Source organism: Phaseolus vulgaris, chromosome 5 (assembly GCF_051622355.1).
Source record: "Phaseolus vulgaris cultivar YP4 chromosome 5, ASM5162235v1, whole genome shotgun sequence".
Taxonomy (NCBI): domain Eukaryota; kingdom Viridiplantae; phylum Streptophyta; class Magnoliopsida; order Fabales; family Fabaceae; genus Phaseolus; species Phaseolus vulgaris.
This window is the reverse complement of record NC_143502.1, coordinates 4,702,887-4,728,976: the sequence shown is the minus strand read 5'-3', so window position 1 is coordinate 4,728,976 and position 26,090 is coordinate 4,702,887. Positions and strand designations below refer to the sequence as shown.

The 26,090-nt window shown below is 32.0% G+C and overlaps 2 protein-coding genes across 8 annotated transcripts; both read right to left on the bottom strand.

Annotated features, from left to right (window-relative positions):
• Nucleotides 1–464: 464 nt before the first annotated feature.
• On the bottom strand, nt 465–11,551 carry LOC137834945 (ABC transporter D family member 2, chloroplastic). The gene is made up of 10 exons (XM_068643202.2): nt 11,002–11,551; nt 10,513–10,747; nt 9,960–10,027; nt 9,048–9,374; nt 8,755–8,919; nt 8,103–8,331; nt 7,383–7,621; nt 6,977–7,292; nt 5,742–6,010; nt 465–774 (listed from the first exon to the last, which is right to left on the bottom strand). The coding sequence occupies exons 1-10, from the start codon at nt 11,230–11,232 to the stop codon at nt 589–591; spliced, it is 2,265 nt and encodes a 754-aa protein (XP_068499303.2). The 5' UTR covers nt 11,233–11,551; the 3' UTR covers nt 465–588.
• Nucleotides 11,552–16,530: 4,979 nt separating this feature from the next.
• On the bottom strand, nt 16,531–22,452 carry LOC137834944 (ABC transporter D family member 2, chloroplastic). 7 transcript variants are annotated; one of them, XM_090302630.1, is made up of 11 exons: nt 22,240–22,452; nt 21,520–21,751; nt 21,283–21,350; nt 20,552–20,878; nt 20,279–20,443; nt 19,643–19,871; nt 18,964–19,202; nt 18,747–18,843; nt 18,540–18,668; nt 17,367–17,635; nt 16,531–16,897 (listed from the first exon to the last, which is right to left on the bottom strand). In XM_090302630.1, the coding sequence occupies exons 1-11, from the start codon at nt 22,342–22,344 to the stop codon at nt 16,712–16,714; spliced, it is 2,046 nt and encodes a 681-aa protein (XP_090158756.1). In that variant the 5' UTR covers nt 22,345–22,452; the 3' UTR covers nt 16,531–16,711. The 7 variants fall into 7 exon arrangements, with proteins under 7 accessions (XP_090158756.1, XP_068499297.1, XP_068499296.1 ...); XM_068643196.2 differs by having other exon boundaries at nt 18,540–18,843; nt 21,283–21,345; nt 21,515–21,751; XM_068643195.2 differs by having other exon boundaries at nt 18,540–18,843.
• Between the last annotated feature and the right edge of the window lie 3,638 nt (nt 22,453–26,090).

Sequence of the window (26,090 nt, the reverse complement as noted above, 5' to 3'; positions counted from 1 at the left end):
TTTTCAATACATTCTGAATAATATATCTAAGAAAGTTTAAGAATTTTAAAACATAAATTTTTTTCCAATGTAAAATAAACAATTGTGGAAGTGCCAAAATTAGTTGGCTTACATTGCCCTTGTTTTCCTCTTTAAGCATATCTTCTATAACACCCTATGGAAAGTAGTGCCCAACTTGCAACATTCCTTGCATCTTCAACCTCATAAGTTCATCATTTGAACCTACCATTAATAACTGCTTCTTCAACCTCTTAGAATGTGATAGCTTCTTCAACCTTTTAGAATGTGATATTTAGCTTCTTTTAAGGTTATTTCCACTCATGGCTATTGCAGACGTCTAGGTCTTACCATACACTCTTTAGAGTGATGCAGTACTTGGTCATAGTTTCTCTTCCTTGCTTGATTTCTCCAATTTACAAGTTCACCATATGGAGTTTTTGGTATATGTAACTAATCAGAATATCTACAGTAGTGAAACTAAATCAATTATATAATAGAATAGAATCTACATCTTAACATCATATACATCAAAATTATTGTCCAATGCAATTGAACCATGTATTTCTTGAGATGGTAAGCACTGCAAGCTCATAGATTTGTAAATTTTAAAGAGGACTTGGGTCTAGTAGGTTCAATACACCAATTTAGCTGTTCATTGTCAGAATCAAATGTGGATATGCGTAAGATCATGTCGTGGTAATCATACAAGGATGACCGGTGGCCAATGCTGACATATGTTATGTTTGCTGCTTTAATCTTTTGGTACAAATGAACCTGCAAGCCAAAGCATAGCAAAATGAACTTCAGCACAACATCAACATGGTAAAAGTGGTTATACATGAACACTATTATTTTACAAACACTTTAGCAACATCGATTATTTCTCCCAGTCTTTCTAGCACATGATATCATATATCATGATTCATACCTACACTTCTGTCCCTGTAGAATAGCAGAGTTGTCAATGCAACATTTTCCACATAATAATGAAAATGATGAAAACAATATATTCTTCTGGATCCCTTGACAATGTAACTCTAGTATGTTTATTGAATTTTATATAAAAACAACTTTTCAGCCAAAAGTTTCTCTCGGCAGCATTTTGACCATGCTTTTCTTCTAAATATGGCATAACCTAATCCAGACATGTATAGAGCCAGTTATATTAGTGTCGCAAATTATATCTAAAAAGCTGAATAACAATGTTTCGAAGGGGTTAGTTCATACAGCAGTACTTTCCAAAAAATTTGATGAATCACCATTTGACAATAGCTGCAATTTTTTTCCTGAGTAATTTCTTATGTGTTTTAGCTCAATTTCAATTAAGAGCTAGTAACAAGTAATTTCTTATGCGTTTTAGGCCAGTTTTTATTAAGAGCTACTAACTAGTAATTATATAGTATGATGTCTAGATCTTAAAATCATAATCGTCTTATGAAGAATGCAGCAGACCATTTACTGGATGTATCTAGTAGAGTTAAGACTAGAAGGCTGTCTGTCGTCTAGTTGGTTAATGCGTGTATGCCGTTATCATCTAGCATGTCTTAACTACTAGACGATAATTGTCTTAACTGTTTTTTAATGGTTTTGTTCTCCCTAATTCTATGTATAGAAAGAAACTCTTTTAAACTCGTTGTATGATATGTGTTTTCTGAGTATAGAATATTCTATAATTCAATTCATTTTGAACTTGTGTTGTAAGAATATCTTTGGATTATGGAGATCAAGATTTTAAGTTATCTTGATACAACAAGGGGAGGCGAACATGTCAAAATCTTTGTCTCTAAACGAGAAGAATGACATGATCAACAAATCCAAAAGTACCATAATTTTGTTTCTTGGAGATAAGGCAATTAGGGAAGTCCAACAAAGCTAGAAGTTTCATAATTCTATGTCTTGGAGATAGAGCACATAGTGAAGTCGCAAAGGAGTGGATTGTGGTACCAACGTGGATGAAACTTGAGTCATTGTATATGATGAAATCTTTGACACACAAAATTTGTTTGAAGCAACGATTGTATTCCTTTGATGACAGAATCAAGAATGATGGTAGAGCAACTAAAAAAATTTAACTAAACTCTAGATGATCTTGAAAACATTAAAGTGAAACTCGAAGAGGAAGATAAGTAGACTGCTTCTTAATGCTTTGCCCAAGATGTTTGAGCATTACAAGGACGCTTTGTTGTTCGTGAAAAAACAGACCATTACTCTTGAGGAGGTTTAGATCTCAATTCAGACTAAGGAGCTTCAGAAGCTTTAAGAGTGTAAGGCAGATGATGGTGGATTGGGTTTGAGTGTCTCAAATTTAAAGGACAAGAAAAGAAGGGAAGCGAGACGAAAGAAATCAAAATATTCATCAAATGATACAGTCAGATTGAAGATTTTTGACAACCAGGATATGTCGTTGCAAGATGCGAGATATGTTCCAGAACTTGAGAATCTTTTGTCAATTAGTATGTTTGATGTAGTGGGTTTAACAATCAAGATTGAACATGATACTATAAAGATTTTAAAGGGAGTTTTTATAGTTGTTAGTCTTTACATTCTAGATGCCTTAATAGTGATTGCACATGCGTCTCTGGCTAGTCAAACGAAATTGTGACATCTAAGAATGGGGCATGTAAATGAAAGAGGTTTGATGGAGTTATGTAAGCAAAATCTACTAGGAGGTGATAATATGAGGAGTTGGAGTTTTGTGATCAGTGCATTCTGGGAATGTCTCAGGTTGAAGTTTTAGATTGATAGGCATGTGTATGGTAGACTATTTGAGTATGCTCATGCACACCTTTGAGGTCGAACACAAGGTCAAACTCGTGGTGAATGGTCTTACTTCCCCATTATCATAGATGATTACTAAATGAGGGTGTGAATTTAAGGAGTGACACATCATGATCGAGAATCAGCAGATGACCAAACTTAAAGTGTTGAGTAATGACAATGGATTGAAGTTTGTACTAGACCAGCTTAATGAGTTTTGCATGAAAGAAGGAATAAGGAGGCATAAGATAGTTGTTGGTACACTTCAACAAAATGGTCTTCCTAAAAGGATGAATAGAACCATTTTGGAGTGGGTAAAGTGTATGCTATTGGGAGATAGATTGGCTAATTCCTTCTGTTGTATATTTGAGAAACAGTTGTCCATTATCTGCTCTAAATTTAAGACTCCTATGGAGGTGTGGATTGGAAAGCCAACAAATTAGGTGTTTGCTGCATTGACATTTGCACATGTCAAGAGGAATAAATTGGAAGTACAAACAAAGAAGTATATTTTCATTGGATATGTTGAAGGAGTGAAGGGATATAAGTTTGTGGAGGTTGAAACCTGGGAAGCTAAATGCTTCATAAAATGACTATTATGTGTAAATATTTGGATAAAAACAAGGAGAAAACTCAAGTTGAGGTGAAGTCTCCAAGTTTTGGATTGAATTGTCTGGTGGGTTTGACAATGAAGCATCAGACGATGAGGATTAACCTTCTACTTCTCACTCGGAAAGGCCAAGACATGCAAACTTGATAGAGAGAAGAAGATGGTCAAACCCACACAACGGTTTGGGTCGCTAATCTCATTTGCTATGCATTTAGTGCAGTTGAAGAGATAGAAGGTTTAGAACATAGAAACATCAAAGAGGCACAAGAGAGCGTAAAAGGTTAGCAGTGGCAGTGTGCCATGGAAGAGGAGCTTAAATCTTTGAAGAGTACATGGATGCTTATAGGCCTACCTAGAAATTAGAAGGTGGTTGGATGCAAGTAGATATTCAAGAAAAAGGAAGGAAGACCAAGTGTGGAGGAATAAGAATCGAAGGCGAGACTAGTAAGAGAAGGCTTTACACAAGTGTAGGGAATACACTATAATGATTTTTTCTCAGCGGTGGTAAAACATTGTTCTATAAGGATTTTGATGTCAATTATTAACCAGTACAATCTGGTGTTAGGACAATTGGATGTTAAAACAATTTATTTTAATGGAAACTTGGAGGACACCATCAATATACAACAACACTAAGGGGTTCGCTGAAGATCGAGGAAAGGTGTTTCCCTTGTAGAAATCACTATATGACTTGAAACAAAGTCCAAGACAGGGTTTGAGAGGTGAAATTATGTTAGATGCATCTACATCTTGAAAAGAGAAGGAAAGAGTATGTTGTTTTTGCTCTTGTATGTATCCTTATAGCCTGCCACTATAAAATGAGAGAAAATGACTCAAAGAAAGATTAAGTTTAGAGTTTGAGATGGAAGATATTGATCCTGCAATGTGAATACTTGGGATGGACATACAAAGGGATCATACAATTGGGGTGTTATGTCTATCTTAATGCAATTATTTGAGAAAGGTTGTTGAGAGGTTTAAGGTGCATAAATCTAAACATGTAACCTTTAGGTCATCACACAAAGCTCTTGATTACCTAAGCTCCCAACTCTTAAGAAGATAAGAGGGAGATGAAGATTATTCCATACTATAATGGAGTAAGAAGCATCATGTACAAGATGATGCATAACAGACCAGATCTAGCGCATGTTGTTAGTGTGGTTAATAATTTCATGACAGATCTTGAATGTGCTTATTGGGAGGTTGTGAAATGGGTGCTGAAATACTTGAATGGAAGGTATCTCTGGTATGGTGTATTAATGGTCTACTAATCATAGAGAAGCTATTGAAGGGTTTGCAAATGTAAACTATGCAGGGAATGTGGATACTAAAAAGTCTATTTCTGGGTATGTTTTCACACTATTTGGGATTGGAATATGTTGGAAACAAGTTTATAGTCAATGGTGGCTTTACTTACTTCCTAGGCAGAATGTATCGTGTTGGCAAATGGGGTAAAGGAGGCTTTATCGTTGAAGGAGATGATAGAGGAGTTAGAAATTGTGTAGGAATGTATGACTATCCATTACGATAGTCGAAGTGTCCTACATCTAGTTGATCATCAAATATACCATGAAAGAACCAAATACATTGATGTTAAATTGTACTTTGTTAGAGACATCGTTAAGTCAAGGGAGGTCAAAATTATGAAGTTAGCTTCAATGAAAATCTTGCCCATGTTGGAGTTGCTCGAACCTAAATTCAAACGTTGCTTTGAGCTAACTTATTTTTTGTTAGAGGATAAAGATAATGAAGTAGGAGCTCGTCCATGATTTGGAGTCAAGGAGGAAAATTGTATTGTCTCGACTCTAAAATCATGATTGTCTTATGAGAAACCCAAAAGACTGTCTATTTGATGCTTTTAGTAGAGTTAAGACTAAATGGTTTTTTGTTGCCTAGTTGGTTAATGGGTGTTTATCGTCTAGCATGTCTAATAGCTAGATTGTCTACCTCTTGTAAATTCCTAGACAATAGTTGTCTTAACTATTTTTCAATAGTTCTTCTACTGTCCCTAGTTCTATATATAGAGTCATGTTAAACTCTTTTAAGCACGTTGTATGATATGATATGTGTTCTTTGTATATATAATCTTCTATAATTTAGTTTCTTTTCTGTATTATTTGAACCCAACACATAGGAACAATCATGTCTATGCATGAGTGAGAATGCTGACTATGGTGCATAGGGGTATGAAAATGAAAAGTTTTACATTTTTCTTCTTGAGGGGGAAGAGCATCATTTGTATGTATGTATATGAAGTCAAATGTCCATATTATATGAAATATAATAAACATGTAATACAGGGAAGTATGCTCAATTTATTGAATAAGAAAACCTTCCATATCATACTTCAAGTAAACTTGGAATCCAACATTACCTCATTGGCTTCATCAAGTGCACTCGTAGATTCATCGAGTAAAGCCAATTGAGGCTTTGAAAGCAAAAGACGAGCAAATGCAAGGCGTTGCTGCTCTCCCAACGAAAGAACACTAGACCATTCATGTGTTGAATCCAAACTGAAACGAGCCAATAAATATCCAAGGCGGACATCCTCCAAGACCTTTATCAGCTCCTCTGTTGTAGGCTTCGTAGGCCTATCATTTGCATCCTTTGAGTTTGGCAAGTTTGTCAAGAAAGGAAGTGCATCTGTAGACCAATATTTAACATTCAATGAACAAAGCTTACACAATTTCCAGCAAGACTACTAATAAAATAACATCAGTATAAATTAGGAAGGACTTTTCTATTTAATCAGATTAGATAATAGTATTATTATCTGATTAACTCAGCTCTTCAATGCAGTTAGTTTGGAAAAAAATACTCCTGAGAAAAAAAGATGAACTATAATTTCACAAATGGAACTTGTTGCAACCTATAAGTTCATGCTCAGAATTGATCATTTTTATTGTGTTTTTTTACTTGATTATAAAGTCTGGATTCTATTCAAAAGGGTAAACACATACATAACATAAGTAGATGGACCTGGGTTGATCCTAATGAAAAAAGGGATTAATTTTCTGGAGAACAACCAAGATCAACTGTCTTACTAACAGCTAACATGGAATTAAAAGGGATGATGTTTGCAAGATTCTGGACAGCTACAGCTCCCTTTAGTGAGGCTAATGAAAGTTCAGTTTCAAGAGATGTTTCTTTGATAGGCTTGCTTAACTGTTAGATCAACTTTTGGGCATGCAGACTTTACAAAAGATATATCAATAACTATCTTGTCTAAAAGTCAATCGGTTACATATTCAAAAGAACATAGTTAATAATACCTCATGCTAAAAATCATATAATTTCCATATTGCCTATATGTAAATTATCTTTTAAATTAAGCCTTCCTTTTATAAAGCTTACACCAATAAACTACAAGAGTAATTCTGGCATTCCTGCAGGAAAAATATTTCTTCATCATTTCAAAACCACATATGTTAGGCCCACAACAACTACGGTAGTATTGTTTGTCTGAAGTATCCTGAATTGCAATAGAGTAAATGAGATGTAGACACTAAGAGCACGAAAAAGGACATTTGTCCTTAATACTAAGAAATACTTGAGTTTGAATAAGAACCAAAAACAATACATTTAGGTGTGGGAGGAAGAAAGTCATACCTGTTGCTTTTGTACTATCTGACATAGGAACTGCATCATTGGCCCAAGTTGGATAAAGTAATTGTTGACGAAGAGTACCCAAAACCATATACGGTCTTTGAGGAAGGAAAAAGATTCCAGACTTTCTGCTTATGGATTTTCCATGTGCTACATACGTGTCATGAGCATTGTTTGGAGTATTCACATCTGAAAAAAGGGATTGCTCTGGATATTCTTCACCTTTTACATAGTATGTGATCTTTCCAGTTCCAGTTTTCCAGAGACCAGCCATAGCTCTTAATAAAGAAGTCTTGCCACTTCCACTTGGTCCCATTACCTGTTAAATTGATTATATTAAAAGTGCATTTGTATATCCCTACAACCGTTTGGCCAGAATTGCAATCAGCGGGCTCAGCGGATGTCTTACCAGTAAATTATCCTTTTCCTTGATCGTCAATGACAAGTCTCTAATAAGTGTAGATTCACTTGGTGTCTTCAGAATCAAATCTTCTACCTCCAGTAATGTGCCACATTTTTCTGGTGGAGTGGAGCCATTAGATTCCAAAACAGATGAACTCCTAAAATCTTTGTATGTAATTTGTATGTCTTCCAACGTATCAGTAAGAGAGTTGGAGCTGCTTCTGTCCAAAACATCATCGAATTCACCTGCATAAGCAATACAATATATACTAGTTGGTAGTGTTCATTACATACAAAGGAACAGAGCTAGCCTGTCAGGCATACACATAAATGAGTAAAAGAGAGCTTCAGATGCATAAATAAAACAACAGATGGAACAGATAAATCCCAAAAAGAAAGTAAAGTATATCTACTTGCAAAATGAGCTGCAGCACAAAAAAGGATGAGAGGGAGAGAGAAAGTAAAAATGAAGGGTGCAAAGTAACAGAGACAAGGGCATTGGTTGATTCACAAATAAAATCTTTAATACATTGTAATACTCTCTTTTTTCTTTTCTGGGATTTTTTATTTGTGTTTATTCAAACATAACCATAAATTCTATCAAAATGGCTCTCCCTTTTTTCTGAAGAGTAAAATTTCATAGCTCATTCACTTATGCTCATATCCTTCATGATATTTGCATATTCTAAAATGTAACAGGAAAGACAAGGGGAAAAAGATGCTGTACCTAACCGATTAATAACCGCAGAAAAAGCACTTATAGCTTGAAACTGATACACAATGAGAGAAAAGTCACCAAGGATGTGATTAAAAGCAGAAACTGACTGATTGATGACACCAAACTCAATTTTTCCTGAGAAATACATGGGGGCAACAACAGCTGCAGGAAGGACTTGAATAACATAGCGGTAGCCATTGGTGAAGAACTCCAGATTTCTAGAAGCAATCAACAATTTCTGTACAGAAATAAAAGTAACGTCATTCATCACTAAGGTATGACAAGTTAGAGGATAAAACTGCATTCAAAACTTAATAAAGAAAAATAAGTGATGCTGCAACAAGGTTAAGTTGGTATTTAATAGAGTTTCCTAATTCCCAAAATCTGGTCTGCTCATATGGTTATAGCTTTCAAATGATTCTGTCAGCTACCTATATACTGAAGCCAAGATAATTATAGGGATCTAGTTTTTCAAATCAAGAAAAATAACACATACAGAGAAGCATTCTTTACATTAAATGCTGATTATGTTATGTTGAGAGTGAGAAATATATGCAACATAACTTAGAAATTCATTGGCCCGAACATAGACATTGATAGCATAATGTACAAAAATAGTTTTAAAAGTAAAAATGGTAAATATAAAGAATAAATATCTCACAGTCAGATTTTCGAAAGCGCTTTTAAAGCGCTGCAGAAGAAGTTGCATTTCACTTTCTTCACCACTATAGAATGCAATTGATTCAGCATTTTCCCGGACTCGGACAAGTCCATACCGAAAGTCTGCTTCCTTTTTCTCTTGCAAGAAATTTAAATTCACCAGTCCCTGACATTAACACAACTCCTAGTTAATAAAAGGGGAACCATCTTAAAGGCCATTCACTTATTAGGGGGATAGATGGTAATTTCCCTGAAAATTTAATCTATCACTAAAAATATACAAAACTTCATTACCCTTCCAAGGAAAACACTGATAGCTGTCCCACCAATTGAGTATACGAGAAGAACAACAAAAAGTGGAGGATAGATTCCAAACAAGATGTTACTAAATGAGATTAAGTCTACAGCAGCATTAAAGAGTGTCAGGGAGAAAGCAAGGGATGTCCCAGTGAAAGAACTTAGATCATCGACAATTCGCTGGTCTGGATTATCAATGATTGACTGTGATTGAATTTTATAGAAAGTCTGATTATTCAGATAGCGATCCATGTAATAGCTCGTCATCCAAGATCTCCATCTCAAAGAAAGAGTTTCTCTTGCATAATCTCTCAATACAAAAAACTGCAATGTGATGACAATCATGGTTAGAAATATGTACAGAATATTGGAAAAATGGGATGACAAACAAAATACAATACAGAAGACATGCATAAATCTTGTTCCCATTCACAAGAGAAACAGAAGGACATGGAATGTCAAGGTAACTGTGGATTTAGTAAAACCTTATCAAAATTGTTATAAAATAATAGTGTCATTTATTTCCCTTAATTTTCCTCTTTATTTGAGCTAAAATATTCATGTACGCTTTACTATATCCAGAAACACATTCATTTCAATAACAAATACAGACTCGGAAGAAATGACACAGATTAAGAAAGGAAACTACTTCTAAAAGAATCAAAGAAGGAAAACTACTTATGTGTATTGTCCAAGTTGTCATATGACAAATAAAAACATGAAAGGTGCAACTTTCAAAACCACGTCTAGGCAATCCATATTCCATGCAATGCGTGAGTTGGTTTTCTTATTCATTCTAGTTTCTTTCCATTTAAGATGGATCAGACAGACGACAATGTATACATCAGTCTAAGAATTAAAGCAAAGTATAGCAGAGCTATACCTAAGAAAGTGCAGCATTGTGCTCACCGGGATTCCTCCAGCAAAGGCACCCAAGTAGTAAAGTAATTGCTTCGAGAATTGCTCTTGATCCTTGTCTTACATTAATAAACATAAAAACGTTCAGTTCCTTGTTGACACTTCATACAGCAGTAAACAGATAACTAAACAAAAAACAGCAGAAAATCTCACACACAAGCAAATACCACATGCCCAAATAGATGGTAAATGGAAGATAAACAAAGGTAGCTGAGTCCATATATAGACATTGTTAAATATTTGCTTAATGTACTTCACTTAATTGCATGTGACTCCATATTTCTGTTTAAGTTTCCTATATGTTTTCCAATAGTCCGTTATTGACACTTCTACTTTTACTTGAGGAGCGCGTATCTTAGTCACTAATAATTATATCACTAAATTTGTTAGTTTGTTTTGGTCTTTCAATTATTATAAATGTAAATGTTATTGATTAATAAAATATCATATTCATTGCTTTCAGTTCAAAATATTCCAATGTATTATGTTTCTCCTTCTTCTCTGTCTTATTTTTCTGCCATACTTCCAGCACACATGAACTTACTAGCAAGTGCATTGAAGAAGTCTCTCCCCAAGAAACTGAAGCCAACACTGATTCCAGTAGTAGCCAAAGTGAGAGCAAAAACACCAGCAAGCTGCAACCTAGCTGGCACTTTGTCATCTGAAGTCCAGTAAGGAGCTGCCACCTTCCAGAACCTCCTGAAAAGTGTCTGCAGATCAGGACTCTCACCCTGTGCAGCAACGACAACATCATTCTCTTTTTCCTCTTGCTTGTATTCCTGCACTTCCAACACAATTTTCAAACTTTTCAACACTATTCGTCGACCAAAACCCTTTACAAAATCCAAAGATGAGATAACGGTAACACATTCTTTCTACCTACTAATGGTTAAAATATATAGAAATTACAATATCACCATTTAGACCCATTTAATATTTTCTAACTTCCAATAAATTTCAACCTATGATACAGAAATAATCAAAACAGTGTACTGTTTATCCAAAGAAAAAAGTAACAACAAAACAAGTATACCTTATCAGGATCAGGTGGCAATGGAGCCTGTGCTGCAGAAGAAGAAGAGGAACACTTGCCCCAATTCCTCCTCATGTAAGGCACCCCCCTGCAAATGGGCAATTGAGAAAATGGGGTAAACACACCAAAACCAACATGGAGTTGAACATTATGATTTGATAATGGAGGCTTGGACTTATAGGTAGAGGAAAAGGTGAAAAGGGGGCATGCTTGTTGAGCCAGCAAGATCATTTTTTTCCTTTCTGGGTATTCTTAATTTGGCCCAAAACAATTATATGTGCATAATCAATGCTTGGTCTCCATGTTTATTCTTGAAATCCAATAGTTACACGACATTCTGGGATTCCATGGCTTCTTAAAATGAAGTAGCTTACTAATTTGTCGTGTTGGTATGTCACAGTATATAGGATTTTGTTCTCTTTGTTACGATGATTGAAGAGAAAAATTTGGAGCCGCATAGATTATTACTATTATGGGGAATTATCCGTACGGTAGGATTTCTTGTGATGCACATGTTGCCACGCACAGAACGAGGAATGGGGGCAGCAATAAAGCCATAGAGAAAAATTTGCAGACAAATTAAGGTTTTTACTTCCTCCACCCCATTATCATTAACCACATCTCTTATTATCGAAAAATACTAAATTACCCTTCTTTACTGCACTATGTCACCTCGGATTTATCATTTACATTCTATAAAATTTGTTCTAAAATTTTATTTCAAAAATCCGTTCTCAAACTCATTTAGGCAAATGTTTCCTACACCCAATATTTTTAACCTGCACCCAACATATTTTTTTAATTTCCAAAAATGTCCTTAATTTTGGAAATAAAAATCCGAAATTGAAAATAATATATTCTGAAAAAATAAATCTGGAAGTGATTATTGAGTTTCAGAAATAAAAATACAGAAACAAAAATTAAAATTCTATTTCGAACAAAAAATCCAGAATTGAAAAATAATACATTTCGGAAAAAAATCCAGAAAAGAAATTATTGTGTTTTGAAAATGAAAATCCAGAAACAAAAATGAAAAATCCATTCTGGATAAAAAAATTCGTAATATAAAATTTCGTTCTGGATTATCGGAAAAAAAATTTAAGGACAGTTTCGTCTTTTCTGCTGAAATCGGGTGCAGTGATATGGTGCAGGAAGCAATTGTCACTCATTTAGTGTATTCTGAAAAACTTGTTTAAGAAAATTTATTTTAAAAGGTCTTGTATATATTTTAGAAAGTTTGTTCCCAAAATTATGTTCTAGAAAGCTCGTTCAAAATAGAAAAAGTAGTATGAAAAGCAAAAAGACATAAACAACTTATCCATGTATATATGCACATTCTAACTTGCAGGAAAAACAACCACATGAAGAAAATGACTTTAATTACTAAGATTTCTTTAAGGATTTCCTCACCCATCACCACATCTCTTTTTCTAGCTATACACATTTTTTCTAGAAAATAATACCACCCTATGTTTCTTTATAATCCTTCCACGCTACAACCGGTCTAGTTAACTTATTTTCAATCAAACATCGAAATTGTGAAAATAGAAAAAAAAACATAAGAAAAGATGATTGAATAGTGTTTTAATTATTTTTAAATATTTTGTGAATATTGTCTGATTATGAGTATTTATATTATGATTTTGTTTGCTCAATATGTCACTTAATGACGTTTGCGTCTCATGAACTACAACAAACGCAGATTTATGATTTGACTTATTGTCCTGAACAAAATGTTTTCAAAGCACATTCTCACAATAGTTATCCTTCCCAAGTTAGTATAGTAATTAAAGTACAATATACAAAGATAATAGAAAGATAAAATGCAAAAGGTATTTTTTATACTAGTTTGTCTGACCACATAGACTACGTCCAGTTCTCAAACAAATCATGAAGTTTTACTGGACGAACTATTGTTACGAAGTACATAGTGAGTATTTTTTATACTCGTAGTCGCTCTTAACCAGCCAACTCCTAGCTTAATTGAGTATTCCTTATGCTCATGGTCACTTATAAGTATTCTTTGAACAACAATCACTCCTGACTAATAAAACAAGTATTTTTTTCTCAAACAACTACTTTTGGCTAAGATGTATAAGTTGTGTAAAGTTGATCATGTTGAAGCTTGCTAAAAAAAGTTAATCATTTAAAGATCTATATAAAATTTAATCACTCTCTCTCTTTCTCTTAGTTCTCTGATTGAACACAAACAGTGTTCTATTATGAAGCTTTGGATGGGCACAAAAAATTAACCAGTGTTTCAACATGTTAGTGCCAAACTGTCCTTGTTGCTTTTTTAGTCATTCTTCTCGTCCTCCGTAACAGTGATGTTTTTGGTTCGAAGGTGTTTTGTTGTTTCTATTTTTGAAGTTTTCTTGTCTTTGAATAATTTTTCTTTAAGTTTTTCTTGTTGTTTTGAAAACATTAATTGTAATAATTTTTTTAAAATAAATAAAGGATTTATTTACAATAAATACTTGATTCCACTTGTGCATATATTGATAAATACTCTGATAATGTTGTATGATTGTTTATTTGACTTATAGTTTTAGTTTTAGTTAGACAAACTAATACCCATCAGACGATCTCATATGATCATTTATATGTTTTGATGATAACAAATACTAAAAGGTGTATTATGATATGACAAAGTTTACTCATGTGTAGAACAAGTTAGACAAAAAACAATAAGAGTAAAAGAGCAAGAATCTATAGATGATACAACAAGATAAAAGTTATTAGATGAAATAATGATACACATTCATCTAGTCTTCAAGTTCATTCTTTAAATGAATAAGATATTCAAATAGAAGATTAAAAGAAAATAGTGTTGTGCATGTAAAAACATCACATAAGACGAAGCTCTCGTATAACAAAGGATGTATCAGACGAAGCTCGTAGAAACAACACATCAGATGAAGGATCAAATGATGTAGTTAAGAATAATTAAATAAGACAATATTAGTGTTGATAACTCTTTAAAATAAAATATCAAATGAAACCCCTTGGACAACACAAATTAGATGCACAAGTTCACAAGCATAAGATTGGAACTTACTTATCAGACAATATAAGCATTGTCCAAGTGTTAGACGAAACACGACAACAGAGAAGTTTCCATATTTGATCTTTATATTCTTAGAATATTTTATAACACCGTGTGTACGTTTTCCAAATCTTATTTGACATTTCTAAATTATAGAAAACATTATTTTCAAATAAGATTATTGGATTAAATGTTTTAGAAAGGATTTAAATAAATAGTACGTGACTATGAAGCTTTCGAAAAATAGAATTAAATTATTTGTATATAAAATATTTTTCGATATATAATTAATGGGCTAATATCCATATTAAAAGTAATTATGCTTCAAACTTTCTAAAGCTTTTGAACGAAGAATTAACTGTGAAATATCTGAGAACAAATATTGAAAGATATTTTTCAGTGATATCCATGATTTAAATTGTAAATTATATTGTTCATTGATACTTGATTTGTTCCTATGAACTATCAAAGGGAGTTCAAGACGTGCATAAAGTCGAAAGTAAAGTTTCTCGGTGTCTGATAGGAGAATAATGAAGCTGACAAATGAGATTTGCATCAATCAAGAGTCAAGCAACATCGAGAGAATTTGAACAAAGGAATACACAAAGTGAAGTTCTTTGAAGAAGATTCAAGAGAAGAAATCACATACCTGAAGTTTCCCAATTCAGCGTCTAACACATAAGAGAAGATGAATAAGCATCTAACACACAAGAGAAGATGAATAGTGCATAATTGGATATATCCAAGTTCAGAGACAATCAAGAACAGAGTTCATATAAATGAAGAAAGTATTTGAAATTCAAATACAACTTAAAGACATGAAGATCATACAGAAGCAAACATTTCCATATTGAGCATCTAACACGTAGAAATGATGAATAGAACCAAAAATAAAATATCCAAAGAAAAAAGTAATTCAAGCCTCAATGTTCACATTAAATACGATTAAAGAAATATTTTGAAATGTTTTATAAGATTTGAAAAGCACAAATTACACAAGAACAAAAGTTTCCATATACAACGTCTAACACATTAAAGATGAAGGACAACATGGCAGATTGAGCAAATATTGAAGTTATGAAGATTCAAGTGCCAACATTCATATTTGAGGAAGATAAAAAAATGTTTTTGAAAAGCCTTAATGCAAAGATCATTTATAGCAACAATTTCTATATTGAGCGTCCAACTACTACATGAAGATTTGAAGAAATCCTAAAGTTGCAACGTGTGAAAAACACAACAATGTGTAAAGAAAAACAGTGTAAAGTTGTGTTTAGAATTGTGCTTAAAAAATTTTATTTACTAATAGAGAGCAACATGTTAGAATTGGATCATTGTAAATCATTCACTGAAGTATACATAGTGAGCCTTGTTTTCTCATTATATTGAGAAGTCTTTGATCTCGGGGGGATTATAACTGTGTACTTAGGGAGATTAGAATAGTTGGTGAACCTGTAGAGATTGAAAGTATTGTGTGTACTTCATTGTATTTATAAGATGTTTAGAACATTTAACACTATATTTTTTGTACGTTTTACAGAAGACAATCTTAAATAATAGTGAAATTATTCTTATGTAATAAAGAAATAGTATATGATATTTTTATTAACCAAGTTTGTAGGTTTAGTTATGAAGGTTTAATCCTTATCATTATCCTTCAAGACAAATTTTTTTATTATGTACTTTCAACACATCTATATATAATATTATTATGGACTCTCAATTATATTTATTTTGGTCTATGTACAAAATATTTTCCTCACTTGGAGATATGTAACATTAATTATGTAATGTTGGGTTTAAAGACATAAATAAGAATATTTATTCTTTGTCAATACTTTAAACAACTCTTTTAAAATTATTACATTTTTAAAAACAGTTGTCTATTACAAACGGCATTCACCTAGACCACGACTCATAAACAAGTTGCCTAAACTTTTAAGTCCCGATTTTTATGTCCAATTTTATGTGGTTGCCTAATGCACTATTTGTTGTAGTGGTGTTTTTAAAATCAAACAAATAAAAATTAAAACTACAAAATCACATGATATAAAAAATTGTCTCTCTCTAAAATACCTTTTGTGTTTCATCAATAAGTTAAATATTTTGGAACAAGTTAATTCTTGAAAACAGTTACATTCACGTTATATCTTTCTAACTCATGGCATCATTCATTGTTTAATTTTCACACTTAGAACTGGTGTCTTGGTGTAATAGATCTCCACTCTTACTACTTTTGTGATAGATTTTAAACAAAATTATATTCTTGAATGTGCTACATATTACTTGGTGTGTATGTAACTATGTTGAATTTTCAAGAACAGTGAAACAATCCATTTTAGACTAATTGTATTGAACTGTGTAAATCAAGAAGAATCCAACCAGTTTAAAAATTGTGTTCTTGTTTCTATCTTTAATCTTACCCTGCGCAAGTGCAACCGAAATGGCACGACCAAGCTTGAACTTGTTCTAAAGTAATGAAATTAAATCAATAACATTTTTAATAGATCATATTAGAAAATGGAGTGATTCTAACATGCTGTAGCAGGGGAAAATCTATAGATTAGCATCATATATGTCAAAATTATTGCTCAAAGAAATTGAACCATGTGTCTCTTCAGATGGTAAGTAGCACATTGCAAGAAATTCTGAAGCCCCATGCAATCAGAGATTTGTAAATTTTAGATAGGAATTAGGCCTAGTAGCTCCAATGCACCAATTTAGTTGTTCATCGTTAGAATCATATGTAGATATGCGTAAGATCCTGTTGTGGTAATCATACAAGGATGACCGGTGGCCAACACTGACATATGTTATGTTTGCTGCTGCAATCTTTTGATACAAATGAACCTGTAAGCAAAAGCCAGCACTTGCACATCTTAACCAATAATTTTGGAGGAGTCAAAACAATACACTCAAAATTTGTATATATTATCATTGTCACTGATACAACAAAATGGATGCCTAAATTAACATAAATCACACATTTATACTAGAAAGAATTTCCGTACAAAAATATAAGAACACTTAAATTAGTTAAGAGTATAAGAACTTAAAAGAAGACAAGATATAACTATTCAAATTCTTATACTGCAAACATTGTCTGCATATGCACAAATTTTTCTTTTTGCAGGGAAAAGAGTAAAAGCTCATGTATCAGAAATAATATGTCACTGTCAAGTGAGGCAAGAGTGAGAATGTGGTAAAAGCTCCTGCTTTTTTCTTTTTTTACTTGAGGGGTATGTATTTTTCTATTTAGGCATATGTTTCGAATCAAATATCCATAGATTATTATATGTACTTAGGAATTCAACAGTACCTCATTGGCCTCATCAAGTGCACTTGTAGCTTCATCTAGTAAAGCCAATTGAGGCTTTGAAAGCAAAAGACGGGCAAATGCAAGACGTTGCTGTTCTCCCAAAGAAAGGACACTAGACCATTCAAGTGTGGAATCTAAACTGAAACGAGCCAATAAATCTCCAAGGCGCACATCCTCTAATACCTTTATCAGTTCATCTGTTGTTGGCTTCATAGGCTTATCAATTGTGTTATCAGAGTTTGTCAAGTTTGACAAGAAAGGAAGCACATCTGCATAACAATTTTTAACACTCAATCAGCAAAGCTTAAACAATTTCAGCCAAACTACTAAACAATAACAGGGATTTTTCTATTTAATCACATTAAATAAAAGTGTCTATTTTCAGCATCATCTGATCAAATCAGCTCATTCATAACAACGTGGTAACAATTGTTATGCAGATAGAACCTGTTGCACCTTACAAATCAATGCTCAAAATTGATAATTTTGATTGTATTTGTTCACTTGATTATAAAGTCAGGACTCTACATGAAAGGAAAACACATACATAAGAACTCTGTAACCTGGGTTGATGATCCTAAAAAAAAGGGATTAATTTTTCAGATCACAACCAAGATCAAACTGTCTGACTAACAGCTAACATTCAACTAAAAACGTTTTCAAGATTCTAGACTGCTACAGATTCATTTCACTGAGGGCAATGAAAATTCATTTTTCAAGAGTTGTTTCTTTAATAGGATGAAGATTCAAAAGCTGTTGGTTAGGCTTGCTTATTATATTATCTTCTGAAGGCAGAGTCTGCAAAAAAATATATCAATTATTCTAAAAGTCTCTTTAGAGTTGCAAGCTTAAAGAACTTTAGTAATAATACTTATGTGTAACAATCAAATAATATCATATTTCCTATTAAATTAATCATTTCTTTTATAAATCATGTCAGGCTGCTACAAAAAACTACAAGGGCGTTTTTAGTATTCCTGCTGAAGAAATAAATCAACATTTGAGCATTATCTCTGTTAGACTCACAACTCCAAAAATTACAATTGAGCCCATGACACGAGACAGATAGAGAACAATAAAAGACTTCCATTTTTAATTAAAAAAATGAGTTTGCATAAGAAATAAAAGTAAAATATTTAAGCATGGGGGGAAAAGAAACTAGAAATCACATACTTGTTTGTTTATCTGACATAGGAACTACATCATCGACCCAAGTTGGATAAAGTAATTGTTGACGAAGAGTACCCAAAACCATATATGGTCTTTGTGGAAGGAAAAAAATTCTGCTTACGGATTTTCCATCTGCTTCATATGTGTCAGGAGCATTATTTACTGGAGCATTCACATCTAAACAAATGAGTTGTTCAGGATATTCTCCACCTTTTACATAGTATGTAATCTTTCCAGTTCCAGTTTTCCACAGACCAGCCAAAGCCCTTAAGAGAGAAGTCTTACCACTTCCACTTGGTCCAATAACCTGTTCATTTGGCTATATTAAGAAGAGCATTTGTATAATCCTATGGTCTTGTGAACATAAAATTACAAACCTAACTTCTTAATATGTTGTCGGTAAGTGAGGGGCCAATGGATGTCTTACCAGTAAATTATCTTTTTCCTTGATCATCAGTGACAAGTCTCTAACAAGTGTAGATGCATTTGGTGTATTCAGAGTCAAATCTTCTATCTCTAGTAATGTTGCGTATTTTTCTAGTGGAGTGGATCCATTAGATTCCAATGCAGATGAACTTCTAAAATATTTGTATATAATTTGTATGTCTTCCAAAGTATCAGAGGGAGAGTTAGAGCTGCTTCTGTCCAAAACATCATCAAACTCACCTGCGCATGCAATGCAATGCATATTAGTCAGTAGCTCATTACATTAAAAGCAACAAAGCTAGCCTGCCAAGCATATATAAGACAACAGGTGGGACAGATAAATATCACAGACTGGAGAGTATAACTACTTGCAATATGAACTGCAGTGCAGAAAATGTTGAAAGAGAGAAAAAAGAAAGGAAAGAGGGAAGGCGGAAAGTAACATGAATAAGTTAAGGTTGGTTAACTTACAAAATAACATCTTTAAAACATTGTAATACCTTCTTTTTTTCTTTGGGACCTATTATTTGTGTTTATGCCAACATAAGCACAGATTATCAAAATGGATCCCCTTTTTTTGTACAGAGTATAATTCATAACTCAGTCACTCATGCTCATTATCTTTCACAGATTAGCACATATTAAAAACTGATAGGAATGATAAGGGAAAAATATTGTACCTAACCGATTAATAACAGCAGAAAAAGCACTTATAGATTGAAACTGGTATACAACAAGAGAAAAGTCGGCAAGGATATGATTAAAAGCAGAACGTGACTGATTGATGACACCAAAGCCGATTTTTCCTGAGAAATACATGGGGGCAACAACAGCAGCAGGAAGAACTTGAATTATATAGCGGTAGCCACTGGTGAAGAACTCCAGATTTCTAGAAGCCATCAACAATTGCTGTAAAAAATAATAAGTAACACCATGCATCATTATGTTATGACAAGGTAGAGGATAAAACTGCATTACATAACTCAATAAAGAAAACCAAAGTGATGCTGCAACAAGGTTAGATTGGTATTTGATGAAGTTTCTTAATTCACAAATCTAGTCAGTGAACATGGCTATATAGCTTTCAAATATGTTCAAGTTAATAAATATATAAATCTAGTTTTTCAATCAAGAAAAAGAAAACAGACAGAGCAGCATTTAAAGGCTGCTCACTTTATGTTGATTATACAAATCTAGCAGTATATGCAGTAAAACTCAAGAAATCAATTAACTTGAACATAGATACTGGCAATATAATGTACAAAATTAGTTTTCAAAGTGAAAAAAAAGGTAAGCACAAAGAAGAAATATCTCACAGTCAGATTTTCATAAGCGCTTTTGAAGCGCTGCAGAAGAAGTTGCATTTCGCTTTCTTCACCACTATAGAAAGCAATTGATTCAGCATTTTCCCGTACACGTACAAGCCCATAACGAAAGTCTGCTTCCTTTTTCTCTTGCAGGAAATTTAAATTCACCAGTCCCTAATATTTTCACAACTTCCCAGTTAGTAAAAAGGGAACTTTTTGTTATTAGGGAGACAGGTGGTAGTTTACCATCACAATTTGAACTATCAAAGAAATAGTCATTACCCTTCCAAGTAAAACACTGATAGTTGTCCCACCTATCGAGTATACAAGAAGAAGAACAAAAAGTGGAGGATAGATTCCATACAAGATATTACTGAATGAGATTAAGTCTACAGCAGCATTAAAGAGTGTTAGAGAGAAAGCAAGGGATGTTCTAGTGAAAGAACTTATATCATCAACAATTCGCTGGTCTGGATTATCAATAATTGACTGTGACTGAATTTTATAGAAAGTTTGATTCTTCAGATAGCGATCCATGTAATAGCTTGTCATCCAAGACCTCCATCTCAAGGAAAGAGTTTCTTTTGCATAATCTCTCAATACAAAAAACTGCAATGTAGTGATGAGCAAGGTTAGAAACATGTTCAGAAGATTTGAAAATGGTTATGACAAAGCAACAAGAATCGGGCATGTGATTTTATTAAATTCAAAAGTTCATTCATTTCAATATCAATTAATGATTAAGAAGAAAAGCTGCAACACAATTAAGAAAGGAAACTACTTCCAAAAGGATCAAAAGAGGAATACAATTCTGATGTCTATTGTCTAAGTCCTCATATGACAGATAAAGCCCAAAACATGAAAAGGTGTAACTTCCAAATTCACATCTAGTCCTCATTTTCACTCTTTTCTTTCCAACTAAGACACTAGATCAGATGACATTACACATTGCTCTAAGAACTAAAGCAAAGTATAGCAGAGATATACCTAAGAAAGTGCAGCAATGTGCTCACCGGGATTCCTCCAGCAAAGCCAACCAAGTAGTACAGTAGTTGCTTCGTGAATTGCTCTTGATCCTTGTCTTGCATTAATAAACTTAAAACAGTTCAGTTTCTTGTTGCCACTACATACTAAAGTAAAAAGTAAAACAAAATCTCAAATTCAAATACAAGCAAACATTATATGACCAGATAGATGGTAAATGGAAGATAAACAAAATCAGCTACGTCCACATATAGACATGACCTTACTGGCAAGTGCATTGAAGAAGTCTCTCCCCAAGAAATTGAAGCCAACACTGATTCCAGTAGTAACCAAAGTGAGAGCAAAAACGCCAGCAAGCTGCAACCTTGCTTGCACCTTGTCATCTGAATTCCAGTAAGGAGCTGCCACCTTCCAGAACCTCCTAAAAAGTGTCTGCAGATCAGGACTCCGACCCTGTGCAGCAACTACACTACTCTCTTCCCCCACTTCCCTATTTCCCTGCACTTTCAACACAATTTTCAAACTATTCATCAACCAAACCCTTCACAAAATTTATGTGTATCACGTCACCATGTAGTATATATTGATTCTCTTGGATACAACACCCATGCTTTTAGAAAGATTACTAAAATCCAATTAAGCTTCAAGACATATAATGTATGCATGTAAAAAATATAGAAGCAGGGAAGCATTGTCTATTGATGAAACAAAATGAAAATTGTCCCGATGATTTCAACAAAGAATGAGATTCATAGTACAATTCTTATTTATAAATAATAAAAAGTAATTTATCATAACAATGGTTTATAATTTTGCTTGTTTTCTGAAATCTCCAGGAAACATGTTCTTAATTTAGATTTACAAAAAAAAAGGACTGAGTCCAGAAAAAAAAATTGCAGAATTACAATTATAGTGCCGGACATGTATCAAATAAAAAAAAAACACATTTTGTGCATCGTAGGTAACAACGAACAACACGAGCAAACCTTATCTGGGTCGGGTGGCAATGGAGTCTGTGTTGCAGCAGATGAAGAGGGACACCTGCTCAAGTTCCTCCTCCTCCTGTAAGGCCTTCCTTTGGACATGGGCATTGTGGTCAAGTGGCAAAATTGGAGTGAGCACACTAAAACCAACTTTAAGTTACATGGCCATGCAATGGAGGGTTTGACTTATAGGCAGAGGTAAGGGTGTTTCTTCTAGCACCCTACATTTTTCTTCTATACCATTATATTTTTCGAAATATCCAAATTATCCTTGAAAGTTTTGTATGGCTCTCGAATAGGGAGTGTTTAGCGTGTAAAAGGTGTTTCTGAAATATGAATCCAGATGGCAAAAAAAATCTTTCAATAATACCTTTTCTAGAACACATCTTTTTACTTTTGAAATTATTGAAGTACAAGATACCAGAGTTATAATTGAAGAATTTTAATATTAATTGAGAATTTATTGAAAAAAATTTCTAACTATCAGTTGTTTTTCTTTAGTTATCAATTTCTCTTTGATTATCAGTTATTGTTTCTCTTAATAGAGATAAATAACCTTTATTTTATATTTAATAATTTTTTTAGTAGAAGTAAATAACTTTTATTTTATACGTAATTATTGATTTTTTTCTCTTTTTAGTTAAACCTAGAATAAATGTACTACTTGTGGCTCAATTCCTTAACTACCACAATTTACACTTTTATTTCCCTATCTAACATCCTTTTGTTTTTATTTTCCTATTTAGCATCCTTTTGTTTTTATTTCCCTATCTAATACCATTTTATTTTTTATTTTTCTATCTAGCACCATTTTAAAAATAAATAAAAAAGAATATATTAATTTTTTTTATAATTTTAATTTTGAATATATTAAAAAATAAGTATTTTTAATGTTTAAAATAGTTAGAAATATAATTAATGAATAAATAAATGAATTTTTATAAAATAAAAATAAAAAAGTAATAACTTAAAAATGTTTAGTTTAAATTTTTTTTTAAGAATGAAGAAAATAAAAGATTAAACTCTATAACAACATAAAAGTTGAATCTATAAACATAAATTAATATTTATTTTTATTATTATTGATAATGTAATCATGTTAATTTCAAGTAAAAAATACAAGACATAATTATAAAAAAATTAAAATCAATTAGTATTAATTAATATTGAACGCACAAGTAATATTGAAGTGTATATCTACCTAAATGCAAAATCCCAAAAAAAACTAATGCAATTGTTACACTTAATGCTTAAAAATAAAAAAAAATTAAAAAAAATGTAAAAATTAATAAATATAGAAAATAAAAACAACAACATTGCAACAGATATTTCATGTTACTAAAGACTATTTGATGGAACTAAAAAATGAAGAATATTGACCTGCATACACTGGTCAAATATTATGCCCAAGTCCTGACATGAAAATAATTTCAAAGGGGAGACCTAAGTCAAGTTGAATAAGGACTGATATAAACATAAGAGAACAACATGATCGAACAAAAAAATGTTCATATTGTCAAACACCAGGACACACAAAAAGAACATGTTCCAACATTATTGGATTGTGCAATTCTCGTCATTAATTATGTTATGTTTCATTTCGCACAAACTATTTAATGTACCATTGAAGAAAATATTAAATCAATGATCATCTTTCACTTATTTTTCTTTTTATGATCAACATTTACTTATTTAATATAATTTTATATCTCTTATTTTTATCTTGTTTAGATTTTTATTTATTTTTATATCTTGTATATTTATCTTATTTTGTTTTGTCTTTATTTTATATCTTATATATGTTTAGTTATTATTTTTTTCTGCCATTATTTTTTATTTTATTTTATTATTGTTGTTTTTATTTTCTATACTTATTTATTTTTGTATTTTTTCTTCTCATTTTTAAGCATTAGTGTAACATTTGCATTAGTTTTTTTTTTAGAATTTTACATTTAGGATAGAGATTTCAATATTATTTATGTGTCCACTATTAATTAATACTAACTATACTAACTGAATTTGATTTTTTTATAATTATGTCCTGTATTTTTTATAATTATATCCTGTATTTTTTACTTAAAATTAACATGATTACATCATGAATAATAATAAAAATAAATACTAATTTATGTTTATAGATTTAATTTTTATGTTGTTGTAAAGTTTAATTTCTTATTTTCTTTATTCTTAAAAAAAATATTTTTAAATTAAATATTTTTTATTTTTGTTTTGTAAAAACTCATTTATTTATTCGTTAATTATATTTTTAACTATTTTAAACATTAAAAATACTTATTTTTTTAATACATTTAAAATTAAAATTATAAAAAAATTATAATTTATTATTTATTTATTTATTTTTGAAATGGTGTTAGATAAGGAAATAAAAAATAAAAGAGTGCTAGATAGAAAAATAAAAACAAAAGAATGTTAGATATAAAAATAAAAACAAAAAATGTTAGTTAGAGAAATAAAAGTGTAAATAGTGCTAGATAGGAAATTTAGCTCCTACTTGTATATAATATATATTCTCTCTGGTAAATCCAAAATTTATAAATTTCTACTACTTGTATATAATATATATTCTTTCTCTGGTAAATCCAAAATTTATAAATTTCATAATAGGAGTGGTAAATCCGGAATTTAAAAAATTGTTCTGGTATTTCGAAATGGTTATCGACTGTCATTTCAAAAAAGAGGTTATGGATTGTCTTTTTCAGAATAGAATATAATATGCATGTAATTCCTTCGTTCTGAAATATAATTCCTTCCCCATCTCATTTCGGAATCATTATTTCCACAAATGGATTACCAATTCTAAAATAAAATAAAAAATAGACTTACCTTCTTCTATGAACCATGCTTCCAAAAACATCCAACTACCCCTCGTCGGAAAAATCTCACCATCGATTCTTGCTCTCATCAGTGTTCCTGAAAATGCAGAGAAGAAATGGGGATGATATGCACTAGCTTTGGAATTTTTAAAAACTCCAAGGTTAATTTTGTAAATTCACATGAATGAACACTCCATAGGAAAAGGTGAAAAGAGGGTGCACTAACTTTGTACTCTATTCCCCATGTAGCTTAAAGTTAGTTTTAATTTCTTTGCCTAAGAGGATAAAATATTGAGTCATTTATTTTGTGAATATATATATGAAATGAGTTTGCATGTCAAAAGACAACTTCTAATGAGTAATCTTATGTTGGGCTATATATTGAATAGATACTTCAAATAATATACTTTTTTATTTTGTGAATTATTATCAATTTTTATTTTTTATTGGTTTTCTTTAGTTGACATATATATAGTATGCAGTTATGACATGAAAATTCAGAATGATTGAGAACATAAACGATAAAAAAATATATACAGAAGTTTCAGGTCAGAATAACATGTGTGAAAGTGTGTGGAGAATCCTAAACCAAGTGCTTGGAAATTATCTTCATGAATTTTTTTCCTCCACAAGTCCCTCTATCAACTTAGCTTTCCTTTTTATTTGTTGATGACTTAAGTAGATATATCCAAAATTTAACCTAGAAGAAAAAAAAATAAACTTAAAATTTATAAAGTAAATGAACAAGTTAAAAAAATTCAGAAAATGTTCGTGAAAAAACTTTACTGAAGGGTTAGTACTTAATCATAAAATTCCACTGAAAGCTTTTTTATCACAAAAATTTTGTATTTTTTTTTAAGGATGTGTTTGGATTAGAGGGTGTGGGGAGTGGAAAATTGAGGGTGAGTGGGAGTGGAAGTGTGAAGAAAATTGAGGTTGTTTGGATTGGGGTATGTTAGAGTGGATGTGTGAGGAAAGTTTATTGAAATTTGTGAGTGATGTGATAGTTGTAAGAATATT